We start from the raw sequence: 23,782 nt of genomic DNA on the forward strand, positions 1-23,782 counted from the left end.
CATACTCAATTTGCGAACTCGTTTGCGCTTCCTCCTACACTTGTTTACGAATGTCTCACGAATTTCTCCTCCTTTTTAATTTGTCAATAGAACATTGAAAAGAAAAAGATTTTTGAATTCTTTCCCAGACATCATTAACAGCCATGCTGTTTTTATGGGATATCTTTTGATGAAGATACGCTACACAGTAGACGTCATGAACTATGAAAATGGCGATACGTCCGTTACCTTCGCAATCGTCGGTGCAACTGGGCAAGCGAATGTGTGGGAGACTACGCGAAGGTTCGAGGTTCGCACGCTTTGATGTCTGTTAAAAAACCGACACAGCTTGGAAAACCACGAATGCAGCGAAAACTTTGCATAATCATTCGCAAATGTCGTCCTACACTTGCGGGTTTGCGTATTCGTGCGCATGTGAGTGACCGGTGTAAGAGGATGGCCCCAGTATTGTCTAGACAACAACAAAAATGTTGTTTTTTTTGTTTTTGTTTTTTGTTTTAATTTCTCAAACTAAAAAAAATAAAAACAAGATTATCGGTGAAGAAATATTTATTGCTGTGCGCAATGTTAGCAAATATGAACTAGACCTTTGGTCAAAATGTCATTTCTATGTCTAGATCAGTGCTACCAGATTAAATATACAAAACACCGTGCTGCCAGATAAAAAATACCGTGTTTCAGACTCAAATTACCGTGCATTACGACCACCACCCTGGCTATTTCTGCCGTGAAGCAGTAATGCGTTTTGGTTCGAACTTTTGAAGGGTGGGGCCGCCGTTGTGACTAAACTGAGACCTCAGAACTTATATTTCAAGGTGGGTGACGCATTTCCGTTGTAGATGTTTATGGACTCCAGTAACCACAAAACACGAGGAGGAACGCGAGGAGTGAAGTTGTGTGATTTGTTTTATTTTGTCTATTTAGTATTTCTTCGGGTTTAAATGTGTAATAATGGTGGTTTATTAACTGTTTAATATCTGTGAAAGTGCACAAATGTGGGAAAATGAAACAAAGCCGCGTACGTAACTTCGTGGGCGTAACTTCTTGGGATCCTCCCAAAAGTTCACTGAAAAGTTTCAGTAAATGTTCATAATTTTACTGACATTATATTTCATCCCATATCATTTCATTTAATTCACCCCAGATTATAATTTTTCCAAAAAATAAGAATATTACTTAAAATAAGATATGACCTAAAAGTTTTGGTTACCAGGTCATAAAATCCCTTAAAAAAAACATTTTACAACTGGAAAGGCAAAGGGATTATACCATATACCCAAATCTTTAATTAAATTTTATTTTATGGAAATAATATGTAGCAAAAAATGATTTATATTAAATGAGGTGAGGCTGTTTTATTTACGACTGATATAAATTGGCATAATATTACACGAAACGAGATGAGATGTTATGAAATAAATACTCAGTAAAATTGTGATTATTCTCTACGAAACTACGTGAACTTTTTAGAACAACTTGAGAGAATTATTTAATCATAGCTTAACTTTAAAGTAAGGATAGAAATCTAAGATGAGTCATTGAAACATCGATTCTTAACCAACAATATCGGATTTTTAATCGATCCTGTGAATTTACAATATAATAAATGAAATGAAGGTTTCTAAATTATTTTTAGATAGTAATATTAATTAATTCCTTTGACACATCTATTCTATTACAATTTAATAGAGATTTGACACATCATTTTTGTAGACTTCATTGCTTGTTTTTTCTTTGCAATTCTATGACTTGAACCCTTTAATGTTAATGAAGAAACAATTTTTTTTAAATTTGACAGCTGGTTTTAGAAATCTAATGTCAATTGTCATTCATCCCTTGAAAAGGTACAGAACAATTTTGGAAATATTTATTTCCATATCCCGTACCCACTTGGGGAATAATATCTACCTAAATATAAAATGAATAATGCACCGCAGTTTTCTTTGCGGTGGAACAATTATGTGTCACACGTAACTGAAGCTTTTAACGCTCTGCGATTTGAGAATGATTTGGTGGACGTGACATTATGTTGCGATGGTGGTAAAATTAAAGCTCACAGAATGTTGTTATCAGCCTGTAGCAATTATTTTAGGCAAATATTCAAAGAAAATCCTTGCCAGCACCCTGTTATTATATTCAGAAACTTTAAATACGAGGACCTAAATGCGATTATCAACTTCATGTATCATGGTGAAGTGAACATATTTCAAGAACAATTGGAATCATTTCTTATTACAGCTGAACTTTTAGAAGTGAAAGGTCTGACCGATAATATAGAAGAAGATTCGGCTAAGTCGCAAATAAGATTAAGTGAGAATACTTCATTAGACCTAAGCTCTAAATCAAGTAAATATGAGGATATTGCACCTGTGCAATCAGATGAGCCAATTAATTTAGCACCTGTTCAAAGTAATAGAGATGAGAACATTCCACAAGTAAGTCCAGTAAACAATGTATCTGAACAAGAAAATGGTAATGATGAAGCATCACAAGATATCTCTAGACCTGATGACAGTATAAATACTAAAATAAAATCTGTTTTGCCACCCAGTGAAGAAATGCAAGTGGATCCCCAGACAAGCACAGCTGCTCCTGAAGATTTATCAGATAAAAATAATCCTGGTAATGTTTCACCTATGAACTGCTTTCACTATTTACATTTTACTTATTGTACATAGAAGTAGTATACTTTATCAAGAACAATGTAACTGGTATGAATAAATTATGGTATGTGAAATTTTTAAATAGAGAGAATGATTTTTTCTGATTATCAGATATGACTTTCAATCTAACATGATATTTTTACAATTTACATCAGTGGTAGTGAGTGTCAAAGGTACGAAATATTATGAAATAATTGTTTATAGAGGTATTTTTGTTCATAAATACATTTGTAATGTGATAGTAAATACTAAGATAAAAATATACTTTTCCAGAGTCTGATCTTGCAAAATTTCGATGCCAGTTGTGTCCGAAAGGTTTCAAACATCCTACATCATTGACACTTCACAAGGATGCACATGCTGGTAAAACACAGTGTCCAGTTTGTCACCGATCCTTCTCTCGTTCATATGACATGAGGAGTCATTTACAAAGAATTCACCAAGGGAAGCAGTTAACAATCAAGATTAGATATAAAAATGGTGATAATGTTGCACCAAAGCAATTCACAAATCAAATATAGTTTTTGCTTATTGGTAACGATTTGTTACCAAACTGTATCATGCACATAGTGCATTTAAACTATTTCATAGTGTTACAGGATATTATTATATTATCTGTTATGTAATATAGTTATAAATTAATTTACTATTTCAAAAATGTCACAAAATTGCTCATTCAAAGCTTGGCTATTTTTGTACTAGTCTACACAATATTACTGTTTAAATATACTTGTTTCATTAATATCTGATTATTATTGATATCCTCATAAAATAAAGCTAAATTTTTTTTATGCTGTAAATTGTAAATATTAAAGACAAGAATTTTAAGTTTTATGAAGTTAGAAGATATTTTCTTTGTATCCACCTTTGATGAATTGAATAGATGCTAAAGTGCTCCAACTTCTAGTTTCTTTATGATCCTCTATCATCTAATGTTGAAATTCTAATTTTTGTTGGACTAGAATGACATTGAAAACAATTATTTATAGTTGGAATAGTACCAAGTTATGAATTTAATTTAGTGGCAGCTCCAAATAAATTTTCTTATAACATTGTTTTTGGTGCTATTAATATTTTATTTTATTCTTTACTTGTATAATTGTGACATCATTTTGGGGCCAAAATTGACCCAAAAACATTGACATGGGGCCATAGACATCTAGAACGTAAATGCGCCACCCAGCTTGAGATGTAAGTTCTAAGGTCTCAGTATAGTTACAATGGCTGGCCCACCCTTCAAGCCGAAACGCATTACTGTTTCACGGCAGAAATAGGCAGGGTAGTGGTACCTACCCGTGCGGACTCACAAGAGGTCCTGCCACCAGTAATTACGCAAATTATAATTTGGCGGGTTTGATTTTTATTACACGATGTTATTCCTTCACCATGGAAGTCGATCGTGAGCGTTTGTTAAGTACGTATTTCATTAGAAAAGTTGGTACCCGCCTGCGGGATTTGAACTCCGTTGCATCGCTAGATACGAATGCACCGGAGGTCTTTTCCTTCAGGCCACGACGACTTCAAGACGACCCCTTGAGAACATTACCTCATTTACTAGTGATAGTGAGTCTTCTGAGCTGTGTGAGATAGGAAATTCCACTTTTCTATTTCTGTCGCGAAGCAGTAGTGCGTTCCGTTTTGAAGAGTAGGGCAGCCATTGTATTATGGAACTGAGACTTAGAACTTTGTTCTTTAACCACTTAACACTAGGTGCCCCGTGAGCTCGTTAACCTGTTTAAGCAATAATATAACCAAAAAAGAGGTGGCTGTACAAGCAAAATCATAGTGATAGAAGTTAGTTTATTTTTTATTGCTTGTATGGGTCAACGACCCTCGGCTCAGCTGGGGTTAATTAATTAGGAGCCCAAATCACATCACCCCAATCGCAGTATCACTACACTACCACAGTTTGCAGGAAATTTGTTGACGCGAACACATTTTAACTTATGTCATTTGTGAGCTTCACGATAGGTAGGAAACAGTCAATTCTTTTAAGATATAGGTAAGTAAAAAGTAAAGGCAACAGCTGTCTATATCTGTCTACTTGGTTTGAAGAACAGGCCACAAACTTTTCTAAATAAATACGAACTTGATTTAACCTTATACCTACGTGTTATAAAAAACAAAATTAGCTGCATAATCACTGTTTATTGTGAACCCGCAGAAACCTTCTTACCTATAAGCTACCGTTAATAAACTTCTTGACGTCATAGCAACGCCAACTTTGGACAAATATAAAATTTGGGTCCATAGTTAAACTTAAGTTAATAATTTTCATTAAAACATAAGTAAACCTTAACAGCTTAGTATATTTGCATGCCGCGGTTTTCTATTCGTATAATAGTATTATCTACTAATAAGTACAACTGTCTAAATAGTTAATCGTTGACTGGCTGCCAACCTTGTACCGTAGTGGAAACTTTTTTTGTAGTAGGTAAGTATAGTGTGTACTTTTAGAAAACTGGAGTCTTGTGTAGTTTCGGAAGGCTCAATGATTATTTTTACGTATGTTTAATAAGATCTTAGTGGATGTCACTTAAGACTTCGTATCTATGTGCGTCGATTTCTTCGTTGCTGAGACGACCTACGAGCCTACGAATAAGCGGATCGTACATCATTGCTGTCGCCTCCGCACTTCAGTAAGGCATAGCCAAGATGCTTCCTATCCCTCGGTTTTCTCTTCAAATCTTATTTTAAGAAAGGAGGACGTAGTTGAAGTCGTGGTGGCCTAACGGATAAGACGTCCGGTGCATTCGTGTTGAGCGATGCATTGGTGTTCGAATCTCAGGCGGGTACCAATTTTTCTAATGAAATACGAACTCAACCAATGTTCACGATTGATTTCCACGGTGAAGGAATAACATCGTGTAATAAAAATGAAACCCGCAAAATTATAATTTGCGTAATTACTGGTGGTAGGACCTCTTGTGAGTCCGCGCGGGTGGGTACCACCACCCTGCCTATTTCTGTCGTTAAGCAGTAATGCGTTTCGGTTTGAAAGGTGGGGCAGCCGTTGTAACTATACGTGAGACCTTAGAACTTATATCTCAAGGTGGGTGGCGCATTTACGTTGTGGATGTCTTTGGGCTCCAGTAACCACTTAACACCAGGTGGGTTGTGAGCTCGTCCACCCACCTAAGCAATAAAAAAAAACGTATCTTAGTGCTCGGTTTGAATTCTTTGTATGATGTAATTAAGGTTCAATTTGGTTTGCGTAATATCCGTAAAGAAAAACTGTGTGTGGTTGCAACGACATTTATTGTGCGACTGACTTAAATTTTGACAAGTAAAAATATCGTAATTAGCAAAGAGTATAAGGTTAGTAACAACATACCGCCCACCAAAGGACTACTAAGTTCTTTCTAAATCTATTGCACTAATTACAACGTCAAGGTGACTTCAAAACAATATTCTACAAAACGAAATAAAGGTTGCTTAAATACTAGACATCATAATACAATATGCTTAACTTGCGACTTAGTATAATATTGCTACAGTGACATTGGTAGAGAATCTTGACAAAATTACAAGATGACCTTTCACCGAGTGGAATCCACCGGCAAACGACATAATTTTGTTATTGATTTTGCCCTTAGGATCCAATATTTTGATCTGAGATAACATAGCATTAACTGAACCCCTCCATGTAGTGTCTTGATATGGGCGTCAGCAACAATCAACTGTACTAGGGTGTTCTTATTTCCAAGAATAATTGGGTGTTTTCGGTCATCAGGTAAGTTAGTATGTTTAAGGCGACCGCCCACCCTGAGGATATGATTCTCATCCAGGTATGGGTTTATCGATCGTAATTTACTTTTTTTTCTAACTTGTTTCTTATCTCTTAGCCGATCTATTTCTTCTTTGAATTCTTGTTGTACTAACTTAATGCATGTGATAAGCGCGTCTTCTAATTCTTGTGTAGTTATTTCTTTGCTCGTACTTAAATTACTTTTGTATCTTAGAAATCCTTTACAGTAAATAATAGTTTTTAGTAATTCTGGTAACGTATCAAAATCTTCAAACTGAGCGGTTAAAGGTTTTAGTTCTTCTGCATTGTGGTAAGTATTTAATTTTATTGGTTTCATTTCTAATTCTGTTTCTGTTATTCCTGGCTTACTGTATATTATTTCTTTTTTGAATAACCACTTGGGCCCTGTCCACCACAACTCTTTCTGTTTCAAGTCCGCCAGCAGCATGCCCCGCGACCCGATGTCTGCAGGATTCTCTTCCGAAGCTACATGGAACCATCGGTGTGTGTTTACATTCTCTACAATTTCTACGACCCGGTTCGCCACGAATGTCTTCCATCTATGAGGATCACCAGATAGCCATGCAAGAACAATTGATGAGTCTGTCCATGCATAGATGTTAGAAGTAGGTATACGCATTGCGATTTCTATTTGCTTAAGTAACCTTGCTAATAACAGTGCTCCACATAACTCCAGGCGTGGTAGAGACACGGTACGGAGTGGTGCCACTCTAGTACGGGCAGCTAATAGATTGGTGAATACTGAACCATCTTCCCTCTTCACACGAATGTAAGCCACCGCGGCATAGGCTTTCATGGAAGCATCACTGAAACCATGAACCTCGATGTTTTCCATCTGTGTGCTTACTGTGTTTAGCCATCTTGGAATACCTATCTCTTTTACATGTTCAAAGTCTTCTCTTATTGTCAGCCAATCGTGTAACAGCGATTGGTTAATATCGTCATCCCAGCCAATCGGTTCTAGCCATAGCCTTTGTATGAGTATCTTAGCCAAAATTAAGCTAGGGGCGATCCATCCCAGTGGGTCAAAAAGTCTTTGAATATCAGATAGTATGCCTCTCTTTGTAATATTGCTTGACCTTGCTGGTAAGTTAACTTTGTACTGAAATTGATCCGTGCCTAGGTTCCAAATCAAACCTAGGGCTTGCACATTTCCATCCAATTTAAAATCCAACTGTGCTCGAGATGTACGTTTGTTTGGTTCTATAGATTTCAAAAATTCAGCAGAATTGGATGACCATTTTGATAATACAAATCCACCTTTCTGTAGAATATTATCTACTTCTTGTGCTCTCTTTATGGCTTCAGGAGCACTGCTTTCCCCCGACATTAGATCGTCCATGTAAAAATCTTCTTTAATAATTCGAACAGCCATTGGATGATTTCGACCCTCATCGTCAGCTACCTGGTGAAGCGTTCTTACAGCCAGGTGAGGGGCCGCCGCTGTACCAAATGTAACACGAAGCATACGATATTCTTTAATCGGGTCTGTATCATTCTCTCTCCACAAAAGGCGTTGATATCGATCGGCGTCTTCTTCATAAAGTAATATTTGCAGGTACATCTTTTGTATATCACTTGCATAGCAAACACGATGTAATCTCGATCTCATAAGTATATTCCTTAAGTCTTCTTGCAGTTGTGGACCTACAAGCAATTCATCGTTTAGAGAAACGCAGTTGGAGCCCTTCGCTGAAGCATCAAATACTACGCGTGTCTTAGAAGTTTCTCTGTCTGCGTGTACCACGGCGTGATGAGGTAAGTATACTGATTTTCTCTCATTTATTTCATTCTTAGGTATTTCTTCCATGTAGTTAGCTTTTATGTATTCTTGCATGACCTTTGTATAATCTTCTTTCAGTTTAGTTTCTTTCTTAAATCTTATTTCTAGCTGAAGTAACCTCTTTCTAGCTATTTCTTTTGTATTTCCATCAATCGAAATTGGATTCTTTGTATTAAATGGCAGCCTTACTAGATATCTTCCTTCACTATTTCTCGTATGTGTACTTTCATATATTGTTTCACATAGCTTTTCTTCCTTTGTTAATATTCTCTTTTTATCATTGTCAATTTCCCAGAGGGATTTCAACATATGATCTATATGGACTTGATGATGAAGGACCAGAAATGATTCATTTTCACGGTTATTATCGATTTCTCCGAAGAGGATCCACCCCAGGTTGGTTTCTTGGGCACATGGAGAACCTGGAGGGCCCTTAATAAGTGTTGGTTGCACAGTCTGTGCATACTCTTTAACACCAAGAAGTAAGTCTATAGAACCTGGTTGGAAGTAGTCTGGATCTGCCAGGTTGAGTCCTTCTAGATGTGGCCAATGTGTGACAGTTACAGCTTTGGAGGGGATCTTCGTGGTCAACTGTTTACTCATAACATATGCTTGTATGTTGATTCCGAAGCTTGGATTCCAGCGGGAGCCAATCTTAAGTTGAACCACGTGATCAACGTTAGTCCTAGTAGATCCCACCCCGATGATACTTCCTCTCGCTGATTGCCTGGTAAGTTTGAGCATTTGAGCCGCCTTCTCGCTTAAAAATGAAGCCTGCGAACCTTGGTCTACTAGCGCACGAAGAACAACGGTTTGGTTATGCTCGTTCCTCGCTAAAACCATCGCTGTGGCTAGTAGTGCTGTGCTTTGTTTAGTACTGTGATGTGACGCCACCATGCTATTTATAACCTCTTCTTTCTCTTCTACCCCGTGGTGAGATGCACTCGGTTGATTCCTTTCCTCAGTTTGTGCCGAGTCTTGATGGCGGTGGAGAAGAGTGTGATGCCGTCTTCTACATAAGCGACAGGACATTTGTAACTTACACTGGTAAGCAGAATGCCCAGGCACCAAACAGTTAAAACACAGATTGTTGGTCTTGACATAATCAGCTCTTTCTTTAGGTTGCAGTTTGGTAAAATTCTTACAATGACTTAATGTATGTTTTTCTTTACAGAGCACGCAAGTTCTTTCATTTGGCTGTGACGTGGTAGTCGTGGCAGTGACTAAGTGTGGACGTTCTCTTACAGGTTTGTCACGGCTGCTACAAGTCCCTGACACGGACAATACAAGTTCTAAGGTACGGTATCTTGACTGCAGGAAATCTTTTATATTCTCCCAAGTTGGTAGTTCGTCCTCTGATTTTGAATAAGCTGTCTGCTCCCATTCTTTGTGGGACTCCGGGTCCAACTTCTGTATCACAAGGAATATAATTATAGGATCCCAGGAGGTCGTAGGTATATTTAAATTTTCTAAATTATTCAAACAATCTGTCGTGACGTCTAATAAATTTTTTAATTGATTTGCAGACTGAGAACTAATTTTCTTCTGATTAAATAATTTCTTCAAAACTGAGTTAATTATTAATCTTTTATTTCCATACCTTGACTTCAAAATATTCCATGCTTTTTTATAATTATTTTCCGTGACTTGAACAGGTTTTAATAATGTTTCTGCCTCGCAGGTGACTGTACTCTTAAGATAATGTAACTTTTGTACGTCACTTAAAGCCGGGTTCTTATCCACTAAGGAGGTAAATAGGTCTTGAAACGTAGGCCAATCTTCATAGTTTCCAGTGAATTTAGGTAATTCGATTCTCGGTAACCGAACAAGGTTTTCGGTATCCGCAATAATCGTAGAATTATTTGGTGAGGACGTTGAAGTACTCGGCGCGGCTGCTTGTGTGAAAGATTGCAAAAGATCTTTTAAATCGGCTAACAAGACGAGATACAAATCTTCGAACACGAAGTAATCTTCATTTTGAAAATATGGTAGCTCTTGTCTTTGTTCTTTCGGTGTTATTTTTACCAATTGTAGATGCGTTTGCTTAAATGTAGTCCAATATTCTTCGATACATTTGATTCTTGCTTCTACATAACCTCTTGTCAATCTGGCTTTTGGACATTTCTTTAAATTAATTTGAGTTTTGTTTAAGAGCGCAGCGGTATCTTCTAAAACGTTCAAAAATTCATCCATAGTACCGTCCAACCAGAAAACGGAATAAAATTGTAATATTTATAAATTATGTATAAATTATTTGTCTTTAAATCACTGGAATGTGGTTTACTGGAAAACAATATTTTCACTGGCCGGCGTCCATTTTCGATAGCTTGTATGTTCAAAAAAATCCGCTCGAATTTGACCAATATGTATGATGTAATTAAGGTTCAATTTGGTTTGCGTAATATCCGTAAAGAAAAACTGTGTGTGGTCGCAACGACATTTATTGTGCGACTGACTTAAATTTTGACAAGTAAAAATATCGTAATTAGCAAAGAGTATAAGGTTAGTAACAACATTCTTCTTTTCTTATTGTACACAGGTACCTACTATTATTTCGCAAAAGAACTTGCGGTTCAACATATTGCGTATATCTAATTACTATTTAATTTTTAGATACATAAGTGGAAACAAACATGTTTTTCTTTGTTTAGTCTTATAGCCCTCAGGTAGAATAGAGGGCTTCAACAGTATTTCGACATCGCGATCAGTCTTGAGCTACGTGTTTTACTTCGGGCCAGGATAGCCCAAATGTCTTCTTACAATTTTGAACCATATGGCGATCTAAGAAGTTGACTGGCAAAGTTAAAAAAACAGACAAACAAACAAACATTCTCAAATTAAAATTTTAAGGAATCAGCTAGTACTCATTTGTGGTCAACCACCACGTCAGAAATAAAAATATAAACAATTTATAACACGATATTTTTTTGGGAGAAACACATCGATTCTAATGAATGAAATGAGAAGGTAAAGTCAATTAAATCCATAATTGGAAAAATCTTTAATAAGTAATTATGGGTTTAAATGTTTTTTTTTTCTTAGATCAATTTATTTTTCTTCAATTACTTTTTAGTTTATATCACGGTGAAATTCTGTGCATATCCATCTATCTTTAGATCTTGCACAAAACCAGAGCGGAACAAGGGCGATTTCACTTATGTTGGGAGTCCTCGACGGAGCGAGAAGGCATTGCAAGCCTGATTAAAAGCTCTTTGCTGTAAAATGCGCAAATCAGACTATACGCGGAATACCGCTGTCATTTCTAGGTTGATGCTCCCGATTACCAGAATTTTTCATTTGACTCCTTACAAAGACGAGCAGCTCGAATCATCATGGTACGCTGATCTCTCCAGCGGATTGGAGCTATGTAGTGGCTATGGTATTCTCTGTATATTTCCCTTTAACATCGAACCACTCCAAACCATCCTTACTCCCTGGAAATTCTCACAAAATTTAGATATCAGAGGTTGTTTTCGTTGTTGTTGTTTCTAAATGGTAGTAACGAGGCTTAATGCATGTAATAGTGTGATTATACTGAGAATCACAACAATAAGGCGACGACGACTACTAATATGAACGACGTCGGTATCTAGAACGAACAAAAATAGGAATAAATTATTTCAGAGGATGTTTAAAGGGCCTAAGCTAGTTTAACAAAAAGTTTGAGGAATATTAACGTCTGCAAACTGCTGAATAACTGCAACGACCCTCAACAACCGTTAAGAGAAAATGACCGACATAATCGTATTTGACTAACAGGCCGGGCTGCACGTGATTTATTTACCTTTGATGTTTCTGTTTTTTGGCGCTTGGCACATCTATTCACTTTTATAAGGCTTTCGTATATTTGAGAACGTAACATTTTCAAAGGTATTTTTCCTTTTGGACTACCTTTGTAGGTTTGTTGGTGCAGAAGCCAAATGTTATTTATACAGATATCCACTAATCGTGCGAAAATAACCATATACAATCGTCGGGTTTTCCTCGGGGTCTTATAAAGTGATATCAACATATCAGCCAGATCGAAACCTCCCATGTGCTCATTGTATTGAAGTACAATTTGTGGGCAGGGCACTTCTATTTTATTCTTTTCCTCTTTAGAGTATCTCATTATTATTTTTTCGACATGCTCGCTAGCAACAAATGAACTAAGCAGCGTTAGTGATTTATTGTCATTCCATTGAACTACTGCCATTAGTGTAACACGTGATGTCATGAAGTAGGAAAAGAAAACTGTTAATGAATGTTGATGGGTATGAAGTATCGAAAACGAAAAGTTCAAAATAATGTTACATTATTAATAAAGTTTCTGGCAGACAACGTCCTGCCGTTCTATTAATGTCCAAAATCACTTACCATCAGGTGGTCCACCTGCGCTTATGTTTTCAACGGCAGTAAAATTTTGATTTTATGGATTATTTCTCTATTAAACTGGAACAGATATTTTTTTATAGTAATAATGTAAAGAAAAGTTCCCAAAAGTTGCAACATTTAATAAAAAATATTATGTTATAAAAATTTGTGTATATCGTATGAATTGACAATATTCGTCACAAGCTATGCAATTAATATATGCATAAAAAAAAAAACAAAAATGTTGTGCTTCAAAAAAATTGTTTTCGGCAGATGAAATTTTTCAATAACAGTAAATTAATTGATATCGCGAACAAAAATATCAGACGCGTGCTAACAGTCCAACGGTTGCGATACACGGTGGGGTAAAAGTTAAAGAAGCAAAGAGCTTCAGTGGCTGGAGGGTTGACAGGGGTTGTTTCGCGGGGGTGTCGCGGGTCGGGAGGACCGCGCTCGATACGCGCGCGCGCCACGCTCTCGTCGGCCAGTCGCATTTTGACGCTATCGTTGTGTGGTTGTGTCTCGCTCGCCGGTACACAACTACCGATCGTTCGGATTTCGATTTGTATTTCATCAATGTACGTATTTTAGTTTGCCATTTTAATTGCAGTTAGTTAACGGTGTGTGTTACAGCGTATTTTTAGTGAATAAAAAATGTTTTAATTACTTTTATTTCAAATGTTTACATTCGACCACATGTTTACCGCCTCTCTCCTCAACACGAACTTAGAGTATTTAAATTAATCCAAACGAACAATTTTTATTCACTAATATTAGCAGGTGATTTTGTGAAATATTTAATAATTCCGGATTTTGTTGTTTAAGTTTGAGCGATTCACTAATTTTCCACCTATGAGTGATAATAAATAGTGTTGAAGTCTAAGCGACGTAGAGTAGCGTAAAGACAGTGCATCTGTATTCAGCGAAATGAATGTGTGAATATTTGATGGTGTATCGTGAACGGGAGCGTTTGTAGAGTTCAAATTCGTCGGTAGAACGTCGCGCGGCGGCGCAATGAGGGTATTGATCGGCGACGGCGGGCCGCTAGACGCCGGCGTTTGCCGCCTGCCGCCTAAATAAAGCTCCGCATGTGTGCGCCCCGCCTCGCCGCCCTACGTGTTAGCCGCCCGCCGTCGCCGTCACCGTGGCCGCCGACTTTTACCGACTACGAATACTATGCGCTTACTACAATAACACCATTCAGCAATCCACTGCAATTTCACTGCATGCACTTTTTACACATTGTAAATCCAATACTTCGATTTTAGACTACTAGAGCTAATTAATAAAAACTTGCCTAGAATTAGATAAGTAGGTCCACGATTCGGTACATAATAGTATGTTTAAGACTTTTCTATACAAGCAATATAGTTATACTGAGTTATGATGTACCTAATATGACAAGTGACAAGGGGGGCATATTTAATTATTTATTTATTTAATCATTTTCAAATATGACAATGGAGCATTGATTTTGTCGTTACTTTTCTAGGTGTGAAATGTTGGACTGAAATCGTAAGAAACAAGTAAGAACAATGACGCACACCGTGCTGGCGGGAGGAGCACTGCTGTACGCCTTGAGCATAGTGATGCAGGCGGGTGCCCTTACCCTGTTGCCACACGATGTACACCCTGGACATGCTGTTCGGCATTTTGTCGGCAACCATTCCCGATATACGCTACTTGACCCTGAATTCACATCTTATTTCACTTTACTCGACAACGGACTTTTAATGACCACAGCTGATTTGTCTCCGTTACTAAACCAACCTATAGATCTTGCCATATTAGAACAGACGCCTTACAGCAGTGCAGCGCATTCTGTTCATATATTTGTGATGGATCGTAGAAGGATGCTACATTTCACACCGAGTGAAGGCGTGAGTGGAGAAATACCAGAAAATGCGCCACCGGGAACTATAGTGGACGTGCCTCTTATAAAATCCACGGCCCTAGTAGATGTCGGGCCCATAGCATACAAAATTATAAAAGGCGATGAAGATGCCGTATTCACATTACGGGCTAAAGGTGATAGAGATTTGAATACAGACGTAAGATCAGTAATCACCGATGGAGATGTCGAGATAGTTTCGATTAAACCTTTAGATACTGAACAAAAGAGTATATACAATTTGAATATACAAGCAACTGATATTCATGGCACAAGCAAAGCCATTTTACCTGTGAAAATCGAAGTTTTGAATGAAAATGATCACGAACCGCGTTTTGAACAAGAATTTTATTATTTTGTTGTGAGCGGGACTCAAGATGAAAATGCACCTAACGGTACGGCTCGATGGCAGAGGTTCTCAAAGATTGGCAAAGTGCATGCTTACGACGCTGATAAAGATCGAGTGTATTATACCCTAATGAACCCAAATAATTTGGCCGTTATAGTACCACAGACCGGAGAATTAATATTAGCAGGTGAACCTGATAGTAACGAGGTTGAATTAAAAGTTCTTGCTCACGACACGGGAGCGCCGCCGCGTGCAAGCAAACCGGCACGCGTTTTTATTGAGTTCGTGATTCGAGATAGAAAAGATTTACCAGCACTTCACCGTGAGAAGAGACGAGTCACTCGTGCAGTGCGACCTACGAAACGTATTGAATTCACGGAATCTGATGGAGAAGTTGAAGGGCGTGCCGTATTTACACTCGAAAAAGAAACTGACCGTGAAACCTTTAAAATTCGCGACGACAATCCGTGGGTTGCCGTTGAGCCCAGTGGTGTAGTGAAAGTCAAAAAGAAGTGGGACTTCGAAGACTTGGGGCCTGAGAAGACCATCGACTTCTGGGTGACGATATCGAATGCTGGGAACGGAGGTGAGTCTAGATCGATATTTATTTAAAGGTATGATAATTTTAACACTTAAGAAGCATTATCCGATTAATAAAGTACGTATTATCGTACCGTAGGCTTGCAAGTGTTATAAACAAGGTTTTGTCTTTGTAAAACATTTTTAAGTTAACTCACAATCAATTTGGTATCAAACTAAACATACATTTTTGTCAAATACTGATCTTTTACAGATTTAGATACAACTATTACTAAAATGGACTACGAAATAACAAAACATCGTTACTTTTTCTCACTCACATTGTGTATGGTTTCATGTCATTATAAGGTCTGACGATTCTATTAAGTCTAAATTAGGGTAATTATAGGGATAGAGCTTAGGGCGCGTTGTTCAAGTTTCGATTATTTGTTGGCTGTTATTTAATTTGTATTTTGTTTGAAAGAGCGAACAAAAATGAACGGCTCATATGATTTATACAAAATACCGATTATTTGAAAATGCTGATGGGAACATCATTATCGCACTCGTACATTCTTCAAAAGTAGTTTGAATAAAGTTCTTTCAGTAGGCATTGGCTTTCCTGTGTCTCTAACATTGCCGACGTCCATGAACGACCGTAACTACTTAGCATCAGATGGATCGTACATGTGATTACAAATCGTAATTTCACGTTTTACTCTTGCGTATACTGATAATGTGCCGTGATGGTTAATGCGATATTTTAAAACCGAGAATTTAACATATTAATTACTTAAATTAATTGTTAAGTTAAAATTATCTTATTTAAATAGTACTAAATATAATAATTGTATATGTAATCTATACTAATTCTATACTAATATATAAATCTTCAGTGGTTTTTACGGATGTTCCGTTAGAACTACTGAACCATGCATCCGATTGACTTGAAACTTGGTAAGCATGTAGAAAATACATGTACCTAATGGATAGGCTAATTTATATTAGTGTTGGACTTCCTACACCAGTTGCGGGGGTGTTAATGATGAAAATGTTTGTAGTGGTGAGAAATAATAATGTTAATTTCAAATGCCCAGCGAAGCGGACGGGTATATTAATGTAAATAGAAAGTAACCTTTAGCCCAGGCGCATATTGTACGTCCCTGTCAGTGGGGCTAGGTAAGAAAGATAAAAGAGTCAAGCACTTGGTAGTTTGCAGGATTCAGAAAAAAAACGAACTATGTCTGGTAGAAATAAAGTGTATGCGCAGTGCCTTACCACACACTTCGTATACAGACAGACGGATTGGCACGCGTCGGGCATAAACTTTTTATACCTTTCTTAATATCGATCCTGCAATGCTATTTTTCCTATCCTGTGAATCTCATATTAATACGTCAGAATACGAGAATAATATTGAGATTGGTTTACTATTGTTAAAAAAAAAGGTTAACAACACAAAAACTGAATCAAATGGATAGAATACACGCCTAGAGATTTAGTTGCGGCACACGCACCTGTCATGTCGAATTGAGCAGTGGTGCATAACGCGACAGGTCCCGCGTCAGAGCCGCCTAGTCACGAGCAAGCAGCCTCCTAAGCTAATTGTTCACATCATCAAACATCACGATCGACCAATAGTTTATACTAGGTACGTTATGCCGTCGATAAATTCGGGTGTACAACAGAATATTATGTTAACGCTAATATGAATATTCATGTTATGAAAGTTACCAACTATATTCTTAAGATCTCATTAGCATTTCTTGGATTTAGCCAGAACTCAATAAAGTTAATAAATCAAGTATTTCTAGGTTTAATGGTACATAAAAGCGTGATTCGCCTTTTCATAAACATTAGTCATGCACTGCTGCAGATGTTTCTTCTGTTGCTCTTGTTATAACTAAGAACTAAGTTATTGGAAGTTTCGAACCTAAAAGGAAGCACTTAATTACTGCTGACTCTTAATAGACTGTTTCAAGGCCATATCGATCATCTAGGTTCTGCTATGATTTTCATAACCGTATACAAACCTCATGTTCCAACTCATATTGAGCAGTTAGCGGAGTCCACAATCACTATGACTCGAATTTCCAAGGCAATCTTAATAACGCAACGCAATGGAATAAAGAATTTGCTATACTTTATAGTAAAGTGGTACTGACGATGCGGGTTCGCAAAGAATCCCATCAGTAATACTCCTGATATGAATTAGAATTAGGAACCGCTAATAGAAAAGTAGTAGTAGCTATCACTCATATCACTCATAAATATTATAGCTCAGATTATATATTATTTCGGTTAAATAAAACCCTATTAAAGTTATAAGCGCGTGGAGCTCCCGTGAAAAATAAATTTATCTATCTCACGGAGTCAAAACCTACGATTACCGTGCAGAATGCGTTAATAATTGTAGACCTGTCGCACGGCCTTAAACGTCCCCATCAACTATACGTGTCACAACGAAAGGGTTTAATTTTATATCCCCAAAACTATAAAGGAATTTATTAGGATCAAGTTAATTTTGTTTTGATAATGAACGGAATACTTTTCGGTTCCAGAAGCAAAAGGTTGGAACAAATTCAAAAAATCATACGATTTAGTGATGTTATAGCGCCTTATGTGCCTGCACGTTTAGGTACCCCGCCTATTTTTGCCGCGAATAAGTAATGCGTTCCAATTTGAAGGGTTGGGCAACCGTTGTAATATAGAACCGACATTTAGAATCAAGTCATCCAATAGGTAGCATTTGTTGATGTCTACACACACGGTACATTAGGACTAACACGCATACATTGTGAAAAGTCAAAACATGTTTAACAGAAAGTGTCATATAAATTCATTATTTATACAAAACATTTAATTAGAGTATGCATATTAATTAAATATACGATAGATAGATATATAGCATAAATAAGTTATGGCAGATTTCATCCGACTATGCTGACAGAAATACTCTAAACAAATTGCCGGAAACTTGGCAGATCCTTCGAACTTTCTCGGTTAGATACATCTTACAATATGCGATGTTTTAATTGCGTTTAGTCGTTACAGTCTAGGTGGGTGGCCAGCCTCGGGCACTGGGATGCATTCCGGTACAACGTCAAACTTCAATCATAATACTCGAAAATTACTTAATATTAGGAACGTAATTCATGGTAACATAAACACTCTTTTGTATAGTTTGTTTGGTACGGTAAAGTAAACATAGCACAATATAAATGATATAATGAGAGAATCTTAAATTAAAACATAATATAATGCGGAGAGTTCTAAAAAAACGAAGTATTTGCCATTTATTTTTGTCTAGTTCATGTATTTTTTTTCCTACCTATTCTAGTAACCTCGAGGGGTTGTTCTAGATTCGCGGAGCTAGTAGGTGAGCTCACGGGGCTCAAACCTGACGACGTTGCTAACACGAACCCTAGCAAGAGCCGTGCTTCCCAGAATGTACGGCCGGATTTCATGTATTATTTATTTATAACATACACGAAATATAATACAAAGGTTTAATATTCTCTAAACCACTATCGTAACTGTTAAGGGATATTGTAACACGAAACATTTATTGCTTGTCTAATTTGTTTGTCTACCTCTTGCAAGAATTGTGTTGGACTGTAGAGAATCGAAACTTTATTAGATAAAGAGATACAAAGATTCAAATACAGAACTGTAGGTTTCGTCAAAGCTTCTTTTATACACGAATTTCCCCATTGGCAAATTAATTCCGTACTCCTCTGACAGTTAACCTCCTTTGAACGAGTAATCGACAAACGCTTTGAAGTGTTTCTGCCCCTATTCACTGCTATTATAAACACAATTGCATTGCATCGATTTTGAGGCTACATTTATAAAATATTTTTTGTTTGCATAGCTGTATGTGCATTAATGGATGGATATATGGATTTTTTATTTTCTACAAGTACTTACATTTCAACTTATTTACAGAATTATCAAGTATAAAAAACGATACCGTAACTTTGTGATTGATTATTTTGTATCGTGACCAGTTTTCATCATAATATGTATAATCTAGATTGGTAGCGTGGTCTTTTAGTTATTTTAACCTAGACTAGTCATAATTTTTCAAATTGGAATATTACATAATATACATGAAATTTTCTAAACTATTTAAATTTATGTTTTTGTAGTAACTTATTTTCTATCCTTTGTCCCTTAGTGGATTCCGACTATCACGAGTAGGGTTGTAGTACAGTACTAGAAGAGCTTCGATTTCATAATTCATCCAAATTTTGATATGACTTGTAACAGCGAATGGATGCAGCAAAAAACAATTCTACTTCGTACGTTTTACTTTTTCAAGTTTTTCTGCATATTACGTACTATTTCATTGAAGAAACGGTACGATGAACTCAAGTTGGTCACTCACTTCTATTTATAACATTGAAATAATTCTTATTAATCTAACGAGTAGTGTATATGTAAGTACCAATAAAAGATATTATAGTATAATTTTTTTTTGTTCTGAATTTAAAATATAATTTAAAAACTAAAAAGCATGCCTTAAAAGCAAATCGAACTAAATATTATATTATTTATTAACTTGTCAAATGTAGTCATGAAATTGGACCGAAGTAGTAAAATTATTGTATTATCATCGGTACTTGGTGCATATAATTTTTTTAAGTTAAACAGTCGTCTTGAATATACATAGGTCAAGCTAATAAAAGCGTGTTACAAACATAGCTAAGCTACACAGTCTCCTATTTGCCCTCCTGCTGGCGAAAGCTACAAAATCCTGTATCTCGTGCGAAAACTAATATAATGTAGCTTCATATACTGGTAATCGAATAATTTTTTTATCAATAAGCTTCGTCCACAGCGACATTACATGTCTAGTGCAGTGAGGCTGTCAGCCCAAATCGATAATTGAATAGGAGAGTTGGCTTGGTATGACCTGCCGTCGTCCGCGACGTTGGAAATTGGCACGTCCGGACAAGGCGAGGGTCCGTCGAGAAATTGTTTGGTTTGAGATCTAGTTTAGAAATTTATTTAACTTGTCACTTATCTTGAAAAAAAAATTAGTTGCATTGATATACCTATATACTTTTTATTTCGTTTTAAAATAGCAAGCTTTTTTTTTCTTTATTAGAGCCATACACCTATAAGGTTAAGTCGGCTATAGCAAGTTATTTAAAGGAAACAAAACAAGTGTTACCTACATGATTACATCAGTTCTTCATTGAGGTAATTTTGTTGCGGCAATGGTCACATACCATTCATTTTGTAGGTTTGTTTGTTAAATTCGCTCATTCAATGAATCAATGTATGGGTGCGGGCGTCGGTCGCACAACAATTGGCGTACCGGCCAATTCCCCTCATTGTCCACTAGCCGCAATTACGTATGTCCACTTCCTACGCCTGATCCACGTTTTGTTTACTACACATCTGCTGTATCTTTTTAGACTCCACGCTAGTTACGAGAGGATGCATCTTAATGTTAATTAACGTTAAACGATCTTAATGAGTGCTTCGCAAACGTTCGGAACTCTCACAAGAAACGATACGAATTTATTTTGACTAGAGGTCCCGCAGTAGTCGAAATTCGACTATAATTAACTGGAATTGTAAGTTTGTACATTATTATGATTGTATTTTATACTTCTATAATCACAAATTTCGCCAAGACTATGCTATAAAAAATATTAACAAAGACAAACAACATTTAATCTATTCTTAATTTGACAACAGACGTCAAGAGCAAAAGTTTGACAATAAATAATATGCACGCGTGTGTGCGTCAAATACATGGTATGTAGTGTGTGTAATGTTTTCTTTATTGATATAATGTATTTTAAATGCATTATTTAAAAAAAATATTAGCATTGTGCACTTCTTCTCTATATTCTCTATAAGTGTGGAAAATTTCATACTTCTCCGTCCGCGCAATTTTCGTAAAAAGGGATACAAAGTTTTTGCTTCACGTATTAATATATAGATTACTAGCTGACCCGGCAAACATTGTTTTGCCATATATAAGATTTCTAGGGAATTTCTAGTGTAGAAAAAAAAACTAACTTATTGTAAGTGTGTAAGGATGTGGTAAATGAGTGAAAGAGGTATGTAGTGCTGTGAACGATGAGGGAATATATAATAAAAATAACAAAACCTCATTCAACCACATAATACCTCATTATAACAAAAAAAAAGTCCAAATAAAAAAAAATATGTTAGGGGTGGACAACCCTAATCACTTAGGGGTATGAAAAATAGATAGTAGCCGATTCTCAGGCTTACTGAATATGCATAAAAATTTTCATGAGAATCGGTCAAGCGGCTTCGGAGGAGTATGGGAACGAACATTGTGACACGAGAATTTTATATATTAGATGACGTGTCGTTGAATAAAACTTAACTCGCTATTGTATTTGTCTCAGGAGCAGATGCTTGTTAAAACAAACTCCGGTTGTTTCTTGAGTGCTTTAGTTCGAAAATGAATTCTGCAGCATTCGCTTAACCGTTAATTCAGTAACCCTCCTAACATTTTCATTAAATACATTACTATGGTCAGCAACTGTTTGCAGTTATAATACACTTTATTGTTATGCTCAAGCCGGAACTGAATCATGGAAGGGGAACGTTTATTGAATTTACCTTCCTTTCAACTATTTTAATAGCTCGTTTTGGTATTTATAAAAATTGGACTATGTAAATGTATTAATTTTAAATATTATTCTGTTTCGTTTTGTAACTTTCTCTACCTCTGTACCTGCTCTTTGCAAGTAGGACTTTTTGGCGGGAACGCGAGAAGTGAATTTCTGTGATTTGTTCTATTTTGTCTATTTAGTCTTTCTTCAGGCTTAAATGTGTAATAACGGTGGTTTATTAACTGTTTAGTATCTGTGAAAGTGCACAAATGTGGGATAATGAAACAAAGCCACTAAACGTAACTTCTCGGGATTCTCAAAAAAGTTCACTGAAAAAGACTCAGTAAATTACTCAGTAATCATATCATCTCATCTCATTTTATTTCATTTTATTTCATGCTATGTTTCATATTAATCAACTTCATTTCATTTCATAATATCATTTTTCATGACTTGACCTAAAGGTCTTAGTTACCAGGTCATAAAAACCCTAAAAAAAAATCTTTGCAAGTAGCAGTAATCCCTGATTGATCAATATGATGCATCACTGCGCTGTCTCAAGGATGCGGCATACGAATTATTGAGTATGACGGGCCCTTGCTTAATATTATTTGGCCTAGAAATTTGGTTGCCCAAATGGGTCCGTAAAGTTTCCAGCGAACAATTTAAGACCTAATGTATCAAAAAGTAAATTTCAAAATCATTTGAACAATCGAAGCGTATAATATTGTGTGATATTTCCCCTTGATTGCTTCGTTAAATTGTTCATAATAAAACTTGAATTTGAAATAAATACGTACATAAACATAAAAAAATAAAGAGAACACTGTAAAAAGGTTATGTTGAATGACCCCTTATTATCTCTCGCGCCTCATAATTACATTAAACGAAAAGTAAATAATGTTGATGCCTTACACGACGGTTCGAGGCGTACGAAGCTCTTCTAGCTCGGCGCTTTCACTCTGATTGTGATTTGATTGCGGTAATTTGCTCGTCTTCTTAAACGTTGCACAATGACCGTGATGCCTTTACATATCACGGTCCGCTATCGCGTGTTTATCACAATTTCTTCCATTCGAAACAAATTGTTTCGATGTATTTGATCTTGTAAATGATGCCACGGGTTTCCTCAGAACTGAAAATGCATAGATATCACAATGTGAACGACACCGTCCACCTTTAGACCCGTCTAAGTCCCAATTGTATTGTATAACGGCTGCCCCACCGTTGCAACCTTATTATCTTGCGGCAGAAATAGGCAGGGTGGTGGTACTTATCTGCATGGGCTCATAAGACGCAAACAATTAGACGAAATATATTTTTTTTTAGTATACGATCCTTTCCTACATTCTGATATGAAATAGGTATAATTTTATAGTAGACTAGTTGGCCCGGCAAACGTTGTTTTGCCCTATAAATTATTGCTAGGAAAGATAAATAACCTAGATACCGACTGCAGCGCCATCTGCCGGGCTGCTTTGTAAATCTAAAGGGGTGAATATTTAGGGTTGTATGTATTTTTGTATGCTATATCATAAAAAAATAAAAACAAAAAAATTGTCTAAAAAATAAAAAAAAATTAGGGTTGGACACCCTTAACATTTAGGAGGATGAAAAATAGATGTTGTCCGATTCTCCACCCTGGCCGATATGCACGCTAAGATTCACGAAAATCGGTCGAGCCATTTCGGAGGAGTTCAATCACGCACACCGTGACACGAGAATTTTATATATTAGATATACTTTCATTTTTAAATATAGAGTAAACATTATAAGTGCACTGGAAATAGAATCTAGGAACTGAATGGAAGTTTTACAGTTATTTCTGCGGTTTTTATCGTGGTGAC

At 36.5% G+C, this 23,782-nt stretch overlaps 3 protein-coding genes across 11 annotated transcripts in view; 2 read left to right on the plus strand and 1 right to left on the minus strand.

The window, feature by feature from the left end:
- The first annotated feature begins 1,744 nt into the window (after positions 1-1,744).
- LOC114251595 (uncharacterized) lies at positions 1,745-3,405 on the plus strand. Its single transcript, XM_028185921.2, has 2 exons — positions 1,745-2,622; positions 2,937-3,405. Exons 1-2 carry the CDS (start codon positions 1,920-1,922, stop codon positions 3,182-3,184), a joined length of 951 nt encoding a protein of 316 aa, XP_028041722.2. The 5' UTR covers positions 1,745-1,919; the 3' UTR covers positions 3,185-3,405.
- A 2,797-nt stretch (positions 3,406-6,202) lies between these two features.
- Positions 6,203-10,408, minus strand: LOC149503131 (uncharacterized). The gene has a single exon (XM_089740413.1). It carries the CDS (start codon positions 10,406-10,408, stop codon positions 6,203-6,205), a length of 4,206 nt encoding a protein of 1,401 aa, XP_089596539.1.
- Positions 10,409-13,029: 2,621 nt separating this feature from the next.
- Positions 13,030-23,782, plus strand: part of LOC114251597 (neural-cadherin) — a 340,197-nt gene continuing 329,444 nt past the window's right edge. For 8 of the 9 annotated variants that reach the window (XM_089727043.1, XM_089727041.1, XM_089727042.1 and 5 more), the window contains exons 1-2: positions 13,030-13,146; positions 14,061-15,394. In XM_089727043.1, the coding sequence (XP_089583169.1) occupies positions 14,104-15,394 (1,291 nt within the window). In that variant the 5' untranslated portion in view covers positions 13,030-13,146; positions 14,061-14,103. Of the gene's footprint in view, positions 13,147-13,217; positions 13,349-14,060; positions 15,395-23,782 lie in introns of those variants that run through there. The other variant, XM_089727040.1, reaches the window with a different exon arrangement.

This window comes from Bombyx mandarina, chromosome 04, assembly GCF_030267445.1.
Source record: "Bombyx mandarina strain Sakado chromosome 04, ASM3026744v2".
NCBI lineage: Eukaryota > Metazoa > Arthropoda > Insecta > Lepidoptera > Bombycidae > Bombyx > Bombyx mandarina.